At 35.2% G+C, this 12,238-nt stretch overlaps 2 protein-coding genes across 3 annotated transcripts in view; one reads left to right on the top strand and one right to left on the bottom strand.

The window, feature by feature from the left end:
- LOC119640876 overlaps positions 1-12,238 on the bottom strand; it is a 209,898-nt gene that overhangs the window by 177,969 nt on the left and 19,691 nt on the right. The gene's annotated exons all lie outside the window — the stretch shown is intronic.
- The window catches only part of LOC119640877 (tyrosine kinase receptor Cad96Ca), a 130,396-nt gene that overhangs the window by 106,957 nt on the left and 11,201 nt on the right, over positions 1-12,238 (top strand). Inside the window, exons 7-8 of the mRNA XM_038039165.1 lie at positions 2,267-2,406; positions 8,492-8,597. Coding sequence (XP_037895093.1) covers positions 2,267-2,406; positions 8,492-8,597 — 246 coding nt within the window. The remainder of the gene's footprint in view (positions 1-2,266; positions 2,407-8,491; positions 8,598-12,238) is intronic.

Genomic DNA, 12,238 nt, shown 5'->3' on the forward strand with positions numbered 1-12,238 from the left:
TTGTTTGCAGGAACCTTAATGATGTCTACCACTTAATCTCAGTATCGGATTATTTAAATTTTATCAAAAATGCTGCGCTTAGTACGTGCGATTTACCTCAAGCTAACCTGCAATCTTAACATCTCACTATGATTTGAAAATTAACTGCTGTTGTTTACTGTTATCGGTTGCGGAGGTTTCGCATGTTTGCAGTGGTTTAGGGGTTTACTTGCAACTTGGATCTGTACTGGTTGTGGGTATGCCTCTATGCTAGCTGTGTACATGCTTTCTTTCTTTTCTCTTCTCTACTACTTATTTATTCATGAATTTTTTGTTTTTTCTTCACTTCTCTTCATATACTTTGTGTTAGTGTTCAATAATAATGAGATTTAGTTCTAAGAATTAATTGATTTCGGTTGTTAATCTATCTTAGCTAAGTTTTAAGTGCGATAAAAAAAAACAAATAAGAAAATTATATTCGACGGTGGCCGCGCTTCTCCCATTCTATTCTCCAAGTTGTTTTATTTGATATCCATATCGCTGGTATTATTAAGAAAAAAATAAGGATAAAACCTCAAAAAATTGAAAAAGAAAATAAAATTTGTGTGGGCGTGGCCGATTTTGTCCATTTTTGCAAGTAAAGAGCAGACTGTTTAGTAAAGTAAATTTCAGGTCTTTAACTTTTATAATTTCCGAGTAACGAGCAGAAAGCCACAAATTTTTGTTAAGAAAAACAGAGTTGCGTTCAGTTTACGATCTATTGCTAGCTTCTGTGCTAATCAATTTGGCCCATTTTCAATACCAACCTGGGCTTTAGAAACTTCCAATGTTTCTATCAAATTTGAAGCCAATATCTGCATTTTTGCGACCAGGAGTGTGCCGACACCACACGGCCACGCCGACGGCCATGCGGACACACATAGCTAAATCAACTCAGAATTTCACGCTGATCAAGAATATATGTACTTTGGCGGTTACATACGTTATGAAAAAAAAAAAAAAAAAACAACAATGACTATACCTCTATCTGGCAGTGGTGGGTATAACAAAAAAAAAAAGCGCGCAAAGATTATGGCTGAAGAATGTTACGAAAGATTTTATAGCTCAATTTTCATAAATACCCCTTAAGTAGTCAGCCTTATAAGTTATATCTTATAAGATTTTAGACTATGTGTCGATCTCTTTTTATAGCAGATTTACTTAATAAATACTTTATGGTGCTTATGTAAATGTCGAAAAGTAAGGCATTATTACATAAATATTCATGTGTGCACTCAAATAAATTAACTGTTTCATATATGTGAGACTTTAAAAAAATGTCTTCAATTTATTTAAAATGTGAATAAAGAAAAATTTACATATTGATAACCACATATATGAGCTGCAGCCTTTGCATAATCCTTCGAAGGATATATGTGTGTATATGAAATTTCAATGAAATTTAAAGGTAATTTATACCAAACTATTATTACTAGGTTAGGGTAGATTTTTAAAAGAAATTAAATATTTATAACTTAATTTTAAAAAGAAAATTTCAACTAAATTGGATTAATTAAATTTTAAAGTGCTTGCACATTAAGGTGAATATGCAGAGGAAACACTTAAATAAATTCAGATATCGTTAAAACTTTATGGTAAGTGATTAACTTATTATTATTATCAATACGAGTAATGAGTATGATCTAATGAAGAGATCGACGATCCGCGTCCATGACCATAAATATTGTGTACTATGGAGTTTTGTATCGTTAATTGATTTGCATAAGCTTTCGTGTGCAGAGCATTTTACATTTTTCCTACAACTGTACAAAACGTACATAATGTGCATAAGTTTGTTAGTTCTTTTTTTGATTAAATCCTAGCGTTTTACATACACGCTATATTGGCTGTTTTTCTCTTTTCATGCAATTTTTATGCGTTTATATGTGCAATAGGTAAGTGGTGGGTAGTAGGGGTGGCATCTGCTTGGAATGCTGGAGGAATTCTGAGAATATTCAAGTATTAAAATATTTACACACTTCCAACTTCTTGCTACAACGGGAAAATACATTTGAGCAGAGTAAGTCCATGCATGCGTGGATTCGTGAAATCTTTTTCACCACGTTGGTTGTTATTATTCGATTTTACTTTTTTTTTTTTATCTTTGTACGATTCACTTATGCAATTTCCGCTGCAAGGCGGTGATGTCTTCTTTTTTTTTTTCTTTCATTATAATTTTCACTATTTTCATGTATCGTGCATGTGTGTATATCGTCCTGACTGCTTTCTCGTTTTATTTATAATACAGGTAATGAAGTCGTTGGAGCCACATGTCAATGTTGTACGTTTTTTGGGCTGCTGTACTGATAAAGATCCAATTTTTGTGATAATCGAATACGTGAATCGGGGTAAATTACAAACTTATTTACGTAATTCTCGAGCCGAAAGGTACGTACATCTTTACGCATACAAATGCAATATAAGCATATGTACCTACTGTATTAATACAATTCTCTCGTTTTTCTTTTTCCCTTTGCATCGAAAATAAATATTTAATTTGCACACACATAACTTACGCACGTAGAATAAAAAAAAAAAAACAAAGTGATGTGTACATCTTGCAGTGAATTTAAAATTCCCATCATCGCAAGGAAATAAGAGTCGCCATGCGTTGTGGGCGGATTCGATTCTTCGAAACTATTTCAACTTTAAAATTTTTGCAAATTTCAGTTCAACTTTCGAATGATTTCTGTTAAGGCGCATAGCAAAAATTACTGGGGGTTTCGAAAACTCCTTTCTTTGAATTGTTTAGGCATTTAGAGAAAAATTAATGAAACGGAGACAGAGAGAGGCAAAGAGCTGAGGAAAAATTAGGGAAAGCGAAGAGTAGTCACGGAAAAGGGAAAACGGGGAAAAGATTTTCAAAAGTTTTTCCAAAATTATCTTTTCGAATTTCAAAATTTATTATTTATATATATACAAATAAAATATAAACTGGCGCCAAGCATACTGTGACGACAACCATAGAGAACACTTTATATCCTATTGAGAACGCTACTTCTCTTTCGAAGCGTACTATTTAGTGCCATACAGTCTGAGGATTTACGAATGTTAAGATTAGTCCGGTAAGGGGCGAGGTCATCGTAAATTTTTCAAAAAATCAGTTTTTTTTTTATTGAATTAAATGATTCCTTGATGAGATTAAGAATGATATAAAAAGACAATTGTGGGCGTGGTAAAATTTTAAATGGTCACAATATTGATTATAATGTTATAGCAGTACATAGGCACTGGATACTTTAAATGCGTTTCTCTCGAAGCGGGATTTTTCCAAACGGTCCACGAAAGAAATGCTACAGCTTTCCTTCTTTTCATGCAAATTGTCATACAACCTCTTTGAAATAACATTGGGTAAAGCAGTATGTAGGATTGCTTTTTTCGGTCGAAAATTGAGATATTTCGCTCAAGCACTCGCCAATTGCACGAAAATCGATACATTCCGCGCTTTATGGCATCGATCGAATCAGAATCATTTTCTGATCTAAGCTTGTCTGTCCGTCTGATATCGGTCTATGCATTTTTGTGTTCAATCTACGGCTCACAATTTTTGAGATATTATGATGAAATTTGGTAGACTCTGTTGTCTTTTGGGCAAGAACGAACGCTATTGATGATGGTTTGGATCGGAACACTTTTTCGACCACTTACCATCGAATAATGAAATTTCGACTTTCTAAATTGGTACGGAAAGCTTAGCTCCGAAGGCGCAATTACCTCAATGAACGGCAAGAAAGTCTAATTTCAAATATTTCATCCTTACCTAATTTAAAGCACTTAGGCCTTTACCGCGTATAACAGGAAATGTAAACTGTTACATGCCACAAAGGCCGTATTATTAATGGTTCATGATGAAAATCTGTTTATAAGAGTAGCCTGACTTTAAAATTGGATAGACCAAATTTGACCTACACGGATCTATTTCTTGAATGAATGAATAGTCAGTCGTTTAGAAAAACGTTTAACTTTAAATCATTTATTATGAAAATTGGTCCATAGTAGCAAGTTAGCAAAAAAAATTTACGGTACAGGATTTGGTTCCTATAGGTCTATTTTTTAGAGTCTAACATATATAGTGATTATCAATAAAAGCAAGCCCTTATATGGAGGGAGAGTAAAATGGATGTAGTAATGTGATGCTTTGAACATCCTCCAATATGCGGACTTTCACGAATATAATGCGTGCGCTGAATAATTGTACTAGGCGAAGTGCTATCTGTTGTTCGGCCCTGCCCGACTATAACAGCTTTAACTGTTTTTCATATAGCAACTTTTCAAAATAATGGAAGCTGTCAAAAACCTTGGCTGCGCCAGGCGATTTTCCATAGCGTTCATCCATGGACCATAACTTGTCGATATCTCGAAAACATGTAGGCTGGCTACAAAGATACGTGAGACGCGTAGAATGACATATATACTTAGGCATAGTAAAATAAAAGAAGAGTTTATCTCAAATCTCAACAAATTTAATGCATCCGGTATCACAAATGTCTTAGGGTATAAAAATCGTACGTACTACTGCAGCTGTAAACAGGTACATTAGATGAGTTTTATTTGTCCTTTTTTCTTACATTCAAATTTGCTCCAAAATAGGCCTAGACCGTAGTCCTCTGCCGACGGGGTTGTCATTTTTTAATATTCTGCGAAAATAATTTATTTTCTAATGCTCAGCAGTACGCATGGTATACTTAATAATCGCCGCAAAAATGATTATTCTATTACGTTTCTTGCTACATCAAAAGATTGTCAATAATGCTCTTTTTTTAGGCTGTCACTGTTGCGTTATAAACAGCATAATAAATCTTGTTTGATACATATTTACGTAACACATCGCTCAATAAGTGGGTAGGATGATATATAAAGATCGCAAACTCGTGTGATTTTTAAATAATTCTAATCTTTGAAGGAAATTTATCAAAATGTTATGATATTGCAACCGCTGATGTATAAGATCCGATGTTGTAGTGTCACTACACCTTTGTTTGCATTAAACATTGGAAAAATCCGAATTTCGCGTGTAGCGCACTTGCAAAGCAACGCACACGCGTTTAACACATTTGAATATTTGTGCTATCTAAGAATAGTGTAGATTCGTCAGTGGTCATCGTACGAAAATTATTGAGAGATGTGTTGTATATACTGTGACGAAATTTTAGATAAAACAAGCCAAAACAATATGGTGGGCCGCGGTCGAAGAAATCAACCCATCCGAACTATTATCTCAAAAGTTAGTTGAAGACAAGAAGAAGCACGGATAGGCAAACTTAAATCGATTTCGAAAGTCATTCGGTCATTTGATTTAATAAAAGTTGGGCTTGGTGGTGGGTGCGGCATACATCCGCACAACCTTATCACTCCCTTGCACCGCAAGTAGTGTAGGGTATAAAAGTACATTATTTTGCGATAACAATAATTAGTATCTATAAGAATAACGAAGAAGCGTTGCGAATATAAATCTCGACAGAGTAGAATTTTGGGAAGAAATACTCCGAACATCAAAGAAAGATAAAAAGTAAAAGCGTTACATACGAAGACTTAGTGAGTGCACAGTTTCTTTGCTGTCACTAAGCAAGGGAAATAGCTTTCTTTCACCCGATTTTCTGGAATGCGAGAAATAAGTATGCCGTCTATATGAAAATAGATGAGAAGAGATACTTAAAAATGTTTCTTAGGACACTTTAAAAGTTCTCTATGCAGTTCAGAGTCATTTCACTAGATTTAATTATAAGTTGAAGAGCTTGTTAAATCTGCACGAAAATGAATGATATGTACTTAGCCTTCAGTGGAATTAATCTGTTTCTTAAATAGAATATGAATTTTTGCCATTTCAAGCAATTACTGAAATATTTTGAAATTTTCCAAACATTTGCCTTTGCTGCTTCTCAATTTCGGCATCCATACAAACATGTAAACATATATGAGGGCACATACGATTGCGTTTGTTGTTTTTGCCAAAAATTTCTCTGTTACTAATGCTATTAAAATGTTTTTAACATTTTTCTACAGCAAAATATCCTTCAAACTGAATTTTTAACGTACGTATGCACATTGAAATGAGAAAGAAACTCAAATCTATTTAAATATTTAAAGGCAATGTTTCTGAGTAAGCATGCATGTATTGCTCGGTGTATTTATATTACGTTATATTACGTTTTGAATTCCAACTGGGTCTAGGACAACGTGCATGTTAAGCATGTTTGAGTGGCAAATATGAGTTAATGTTGATGCGCATTCATGCATGCGTATGTAAATCTGCAAAAAGCAAAAAAAAAAAAGGTTAAATGCTCAGGGATTTTAACGCCTGCAATGATTTCGAGAATAATTTTTCTCCTTTTTGTTCCATAGTTGGCTTGTACGATGATGGCCAAGCAAAGCAATAAAAAAAAAAGAAAGAGAAAAGAAAAATCACATTCATGAAGTTTGAAACATCATAATAAATAATCAAGAAAGTATTTTATTATAAACTCCATATAAAAATATGAATTTTGTCATTCTTTCGTAACACCTGAGAATATATGTAAGGAATTCAAGATGCTGTATATGTATAATGCCTTGATGTGTGTGACATTTTGAGTCCATTTACGTATGTTCGTTTGGCCATCCACCATCCCTACATCTGCAGATGTCCTTTTACGAATGTGTAGTCATGTAACCAGCTGTGTCATCTGTAATGCGAACCCCTTAAGCTCAAAGGTATTAAGTTCGAAGGATGAAAGTTAATCTTATTGGTACAGTTCTTCTAGCAATTCTACAAATTTAGTTTAACAGCAAATATGATCCGCCAGAAGCTCAAATTTCAAAAACTACCTTACCCAGGAGTGAGTCTGCCTTAGCAGATAAAATTTGACTTGAAATAAGCTCCGATTGAATTGATAATTTTTGAAATCAGCAATCGCTTCGGAGGGTATGCTCCCTATAAGTGATGGTCAGAAAACAGTGGGGAAGTAGCTATGAGCAGCGCGATGAGAGACGCGTGTTGTATTGGGTAAATATTCGCTTTCCCTATGGCCCCAAACCAATCGTAATTAAAGTACGAAGCACATTATTTCGTCGCGACGCTTAAATTCGGTTTTTCATTATTGGAACTCGCCCAGACGTAACCTATAGGAAGCGAAAGAAGGCGTCGCTTTCGGGACGAAGAAATTCGTTAAGATCAAATTTTTTTTAGAATAATCTGTTTTTCCAATAATTTTTATACGAAACTATCGCGAAAGCTTTCTTCTCAGGAATGAAGTGACGTGGAGAAGGTTTCACTTTCATTTACGCCACTTGCGGTACAATGGTATATTAAATTTCTGCGGACATTTAGAACACTCATAGAATCATTTTTCGTCATCTTCTGAATCAGAATTATTCCTCGAATTGATCTAAGCTGGTCTGCCATCTGCCCCTTTATCTGTCTTTTGTTTCTTGTGTTCAACCTATAGGTTGCCATCTTTGAGATATTTTGATGAAATTGATCGTCAGAGGTGTTTTGGCCCAAGGATGAACTGTGTTGAAAATGGTTCGGATTGGACCACTTTTTCGACCACTTCCCATATGACATCTGACTTTGAAAAGTCGATATGTGGATAAATGCAGCATCTGAAGGTGGGCCGCGCCCCGTTATAAAGTTTTCGCTTGTTTTAAATTCTTCAACCTGAGTTATCTTCACTGAAAATTGTAGAAAGGGCCGAAATATAAACCGAAGTTTAAACTATAATCAACTAGTTAGTCAGAGGCAAATAGATGTTAACCTCCGATCGTGCAAGTGGCTATTGTTTGGTTCAAAATCACAAGTGATTAACTTTTCAACAATTAAGTAAAACGTGTTCAAGTTCGTGCAATTTCCTCAGCGACTCCTCGGAGAGAATAATAGTTTTCTTTTTTAGTTTTTCCAATATTTTTCTGTTTTTCTACTCATTTAACATTCTACGTATGTAGCGCAGCACTCGATAGAAAGTCAAGATATTCATAGAGGAGTAATGGAAACGTTTTAAAATAGTTTCTCAAATATAAACACACACGTGCACGCACAATCACATAGCCACCCACACACACACATACACATACACACACACATGCATACAGGCAAAAATACTTATATTACGGTGATAAGGAAATGTAGAGAAAAAAAACGATATTTTAAATTGAAGAAAATTCAATTGAACTTTAGCTGAAATTCAATTCAATTTATATCAGTCACATTTTCGATATCTTAGACGCACCAGCTATGCTCGTACACACGGCTACTCTTTCTTAGTGCTTACTGATCTACCTTTGGATTGGTGTGTTGTGTATATAATATTTAATGTATTTTTATTATATTTTTATACACTTTTCTTATGTATTTGCTTTGCTACGTTTTCTTGCTTCCGCAATGTTCACTTCATCATCACTATTACATAGTTTAAGCATATATGTACTTATGTATGTATGTATGTATGTATGTGTGTATGTATGTAAGGTAACTGACTGTTAGTATTTTATATTGCAGGCATTACGGCAATACACACGGAAAATCGAATATCCTGACGTCAGGCGATTTAACATCATTCATGTATCAGGTTGCAAAGGGTATGGATTATCTAACATCAAGAGGGGTAAGTAATATAGGAAGCAATCTTTTCTGTTTGTAGAATGGTATATGTCTAGTTCCAGAAATGATGACTTTACTGACTTGTACAAGAAAATGGATTGATTGTTAAAGTGGAGCAATACCGCCATAAGAAAACGGGAACGTGATTAAATGAATTTTCTGGATCGCAGTCGTTAATGATTTCTAGTTAGCGTTCCAGCTATAGCTGGCAAAGGTCAATATTCAATTAATCCGCTATTAAACTTATACGAAAGCGAAGCAAATATGATTTAAACTTCTTAATAATCAGAATTCTTTATAATTGGCCTTACGAAGACTCAGTCGAACATTTACCTGCTTCCTCCTGTACATTCAAAATACATATATATATCTTAATATACGAAGAAATCTATATAGATTACTTATTTAATATATCTTTATATACATACAGTCAGCAAAAATGTTCGGTACGTGTCTGTCCCCTCCTTCATACTTCAAATGAATTTTTATTAAGCCCAATATGTGTCCTTTTAATCGAAAAGCTTCTGCCATTTTACTGTTGATCTGACTGTTATTCAAAACGTCTACCATTTTACGGTAAGAAATTGAACAAAGTCGTTTTTATTCACCTTTTTTGATGCTTTCCTCTTCACACCGTTTAAATTGCTCAGTTGCGACCAAAACAAATGGTCGTGAAATGAGCTAAGATCCGTGTCGTGTTATGAATTAATCATAACTTCCTAGCTAACGCTCTTTAGTAATTTGCGGAGTCATCAAAAATGTCTATGCTCTGGCTTGCACTGGCGTGACGCAAGACGAGGCCGTTTCGATTGACCGATTCCCGAAGCCTTATCTTAATTACACTCCTTAGTCACATAAACTGGTGACAATAGAATGGGTAATTAATCGTTTGGTAAGCCTAGATCAGCAGGAGAAGGTCTTTTCAATTGATCAATTCCGCAGAGCGTACCTTAATTGCACGTTTTAACCGCATCAATTGGCGACAGTAGATGATGAACTCACATCGCATGTTCGGTTAGGTTGGACCAGTTAACAACGAACGAGTCCTTTCCAATTCCAGCCAAACAAAAAACGTTACCTTACGTTATACGAAAAACCTGGCTTCGCGACTCTCTGTGCATCTCCGTGCTCTTGGGACCACGATCGTTTTTTTTTTTTGATCAAATATAACCAAGCTCTTCAAAAATACCTCGTTTTCGTTTCTTCTCCGCGAGCATCAACAAGTCGAGTAAACATTTCACTATGCAATATGCCGATCTTCCGCGATTTTTTCGAAGCTATCGTTAACTTCATCAGCGAATAGCCGACTAGAGCACGGCGTCAAAAGATGTTAAGGCGTATTCACCGTAAATATCATAAAACTAACGAAGCGTGATCGCTTCAGTGCTACTAATATTGTATTGTAAAACAAAATTAATTTCTTTTTAGAAGTTTCCCTCATTTCCAAAGCACACAGTCACTTTCGATAGAATTAACAAACGGCATATGGACTTGTTGTTTTCTGCCATGCGACACTCGCCCTCGAGGGTTGCACGACTCTAAAGCTATTCATTGGGTAAGACAGTGCAAACTGTTTCCTTGACCTTATTATAAGCGAGTTGCGTGTCGTAACGTGCAAAAAAAAAACTTGATTTACGCCACTTTCCAAAAATACGGCTCACATAAAGTACATACGGGTATACCGGTATTATTCCCTTGTGCGGAAAAGTCTTTTACTAGTGGATATATTTTGTAAGTAAAAGCAAATACGTGCTCATAAACGTTATACTATATCCACACATGTCCCGTTTTACAAGTCTTTTTTTTGTTTGTTTTTTTTTTAGACGAATACATACAAGCAAATGCATGCAATGATTAGATTCACTAATACATACACGCATGCATACATACATAGATGCATATCCATATACATGAATATATAACAATAACGTATCAAGTATGAGTTTAAAGCACATTTACAATACATAGTTTATAGTTTATTGTTTTTGTATATATAGTCAACTTGCACTGACAACAATCAACAATTCTACAAAATTGTCTTCAACCTTTTTAGGCCAATGAATACCTAACTAGCAGTAGCAATAGAAATTTTATCACAATATATTCTTATATTGTGTGTGATACACATACCTACGTATATATATATATGTATACGTACATATATATGTATTAGGTTATGTAAGCACTTTATGCAGCCATTAAATTGAAAACGAACTTGAAAGCAAACAGTTTACATTCTGCCATCGAGCTTCGAGGAGAGTGAGAGCAGCTTGTTGTAGTGTGATGGGTTATGTATCTGATACTCGAATTCATATTTTATCAATGAAATCATTAAAGGAAATTGTGAATTGCTATTTAAACACTTTAATAGCTTTTATCAGTCAGTCCATCCATTGATAACCAATCAACCAACAACAACAACCAGCATTGTTATTACTTCGCATCATAGCTAGCTATTTTTCTCTCATTTTGTCCTTCACATACATTTTTCGACTTGGACAAGTACTAGTATGTATGTAGTATACATACTCGACAGTTAATTTTTACGATGTAAAACAAACGGATGTGCACTCAATTCAAAATCATAGAAATGGTAGTGATCGGTTCGATAGTCTCTTAATAAATAAATGATGAACGTTTTACGTGACATTTATGTATGTATGTATGCAATTTGATATGTTTTCCTTGAAGCCTAGAGACAATCGATAATTGTTCATAGCATGAAGATGGCATTATGTGACCTTACAGAACAACCGGGAGCCTATACTATTAACTGGAAACAAACAGCTCAGTATCATTTATCTTAGGATGGCTAATACCTGCTTTTCTGTTTTCTTTTTTTACATGGTTTTCTAAAGCTTGGAATAGCACGTGAATGGGAGAAGAGGGGCAGGGCAGGTAGAATAGTCAGTACAATAGGAAAACTAAACTAAGCAAGTGTGGTATACTTCCATTAGTTGGGATTTTGTATAAATGTGAAATCCCGCCCACTTTTTTATACGCTTGATTTCAATCTCCCAAAATTCACTGAGCGGAAGCGGTCAGCTCTTGCTCGGGGGCGTGTAGCGCACATTTCAGATGCTAGCATATGTGCTGGAAGTATGTCGAGCACTCTCAACACTCTTCCGCACCGGGTTCTGTTCCTCTTCTGTCCTGTTCTTTTAGCGGTAACTTTTCCAAAGTCTTAAAAAAAAAAAAGAAATCTTTCTCAGCGTTATCAACTATTTGTCCCAAGGCTACTCGTACACTGCATGACACACTGCCAAAATTTTTCCCGCCTTAATGGCGCCGCCACCCACCTTCGGAACAATAAAAGTCTTTAACACCCTTATTAATGTTCCGCATTTCTGATATGAGCTCTTTGTGATAGCCTTGAGTTCCTCCACCGCTGCGGTCAATATCTCCGTTTCGTTTCATGCCCAAAACATCCCAAAAAATTGCCGGCCATGAGCCAATCGATATGCTACCATCCTCAGCAACTTCTTTAATAGTGTCTCGACAGTTCTCCATAAGAATTTTCTTCACTGCTTCAGGGTTTTCAGCGATTGTTGACTGACTTCTGTGCTTCTATTACATTTAAACATTTTCGGTGGTGAAGGCGTACTCGCCAAATGCTACAATCAGCATTCTAAGTTTAATTTTATT

This window comes from Glossina fuscipes, unplaced genomic scaffold (genome assembly GCF_014805625.2).
Source record: "Glossina fuscipes isolate IAEA_lab_2018 unplaced genomic scaffold, Yale_Gfus_2 128, whole genome shotgun sequence".
NCBI lineage: Eukaryota > Metazoa > Arthropoda > Insecta > Diptera > Glossinidae > Glossina > Glossina fuscipes.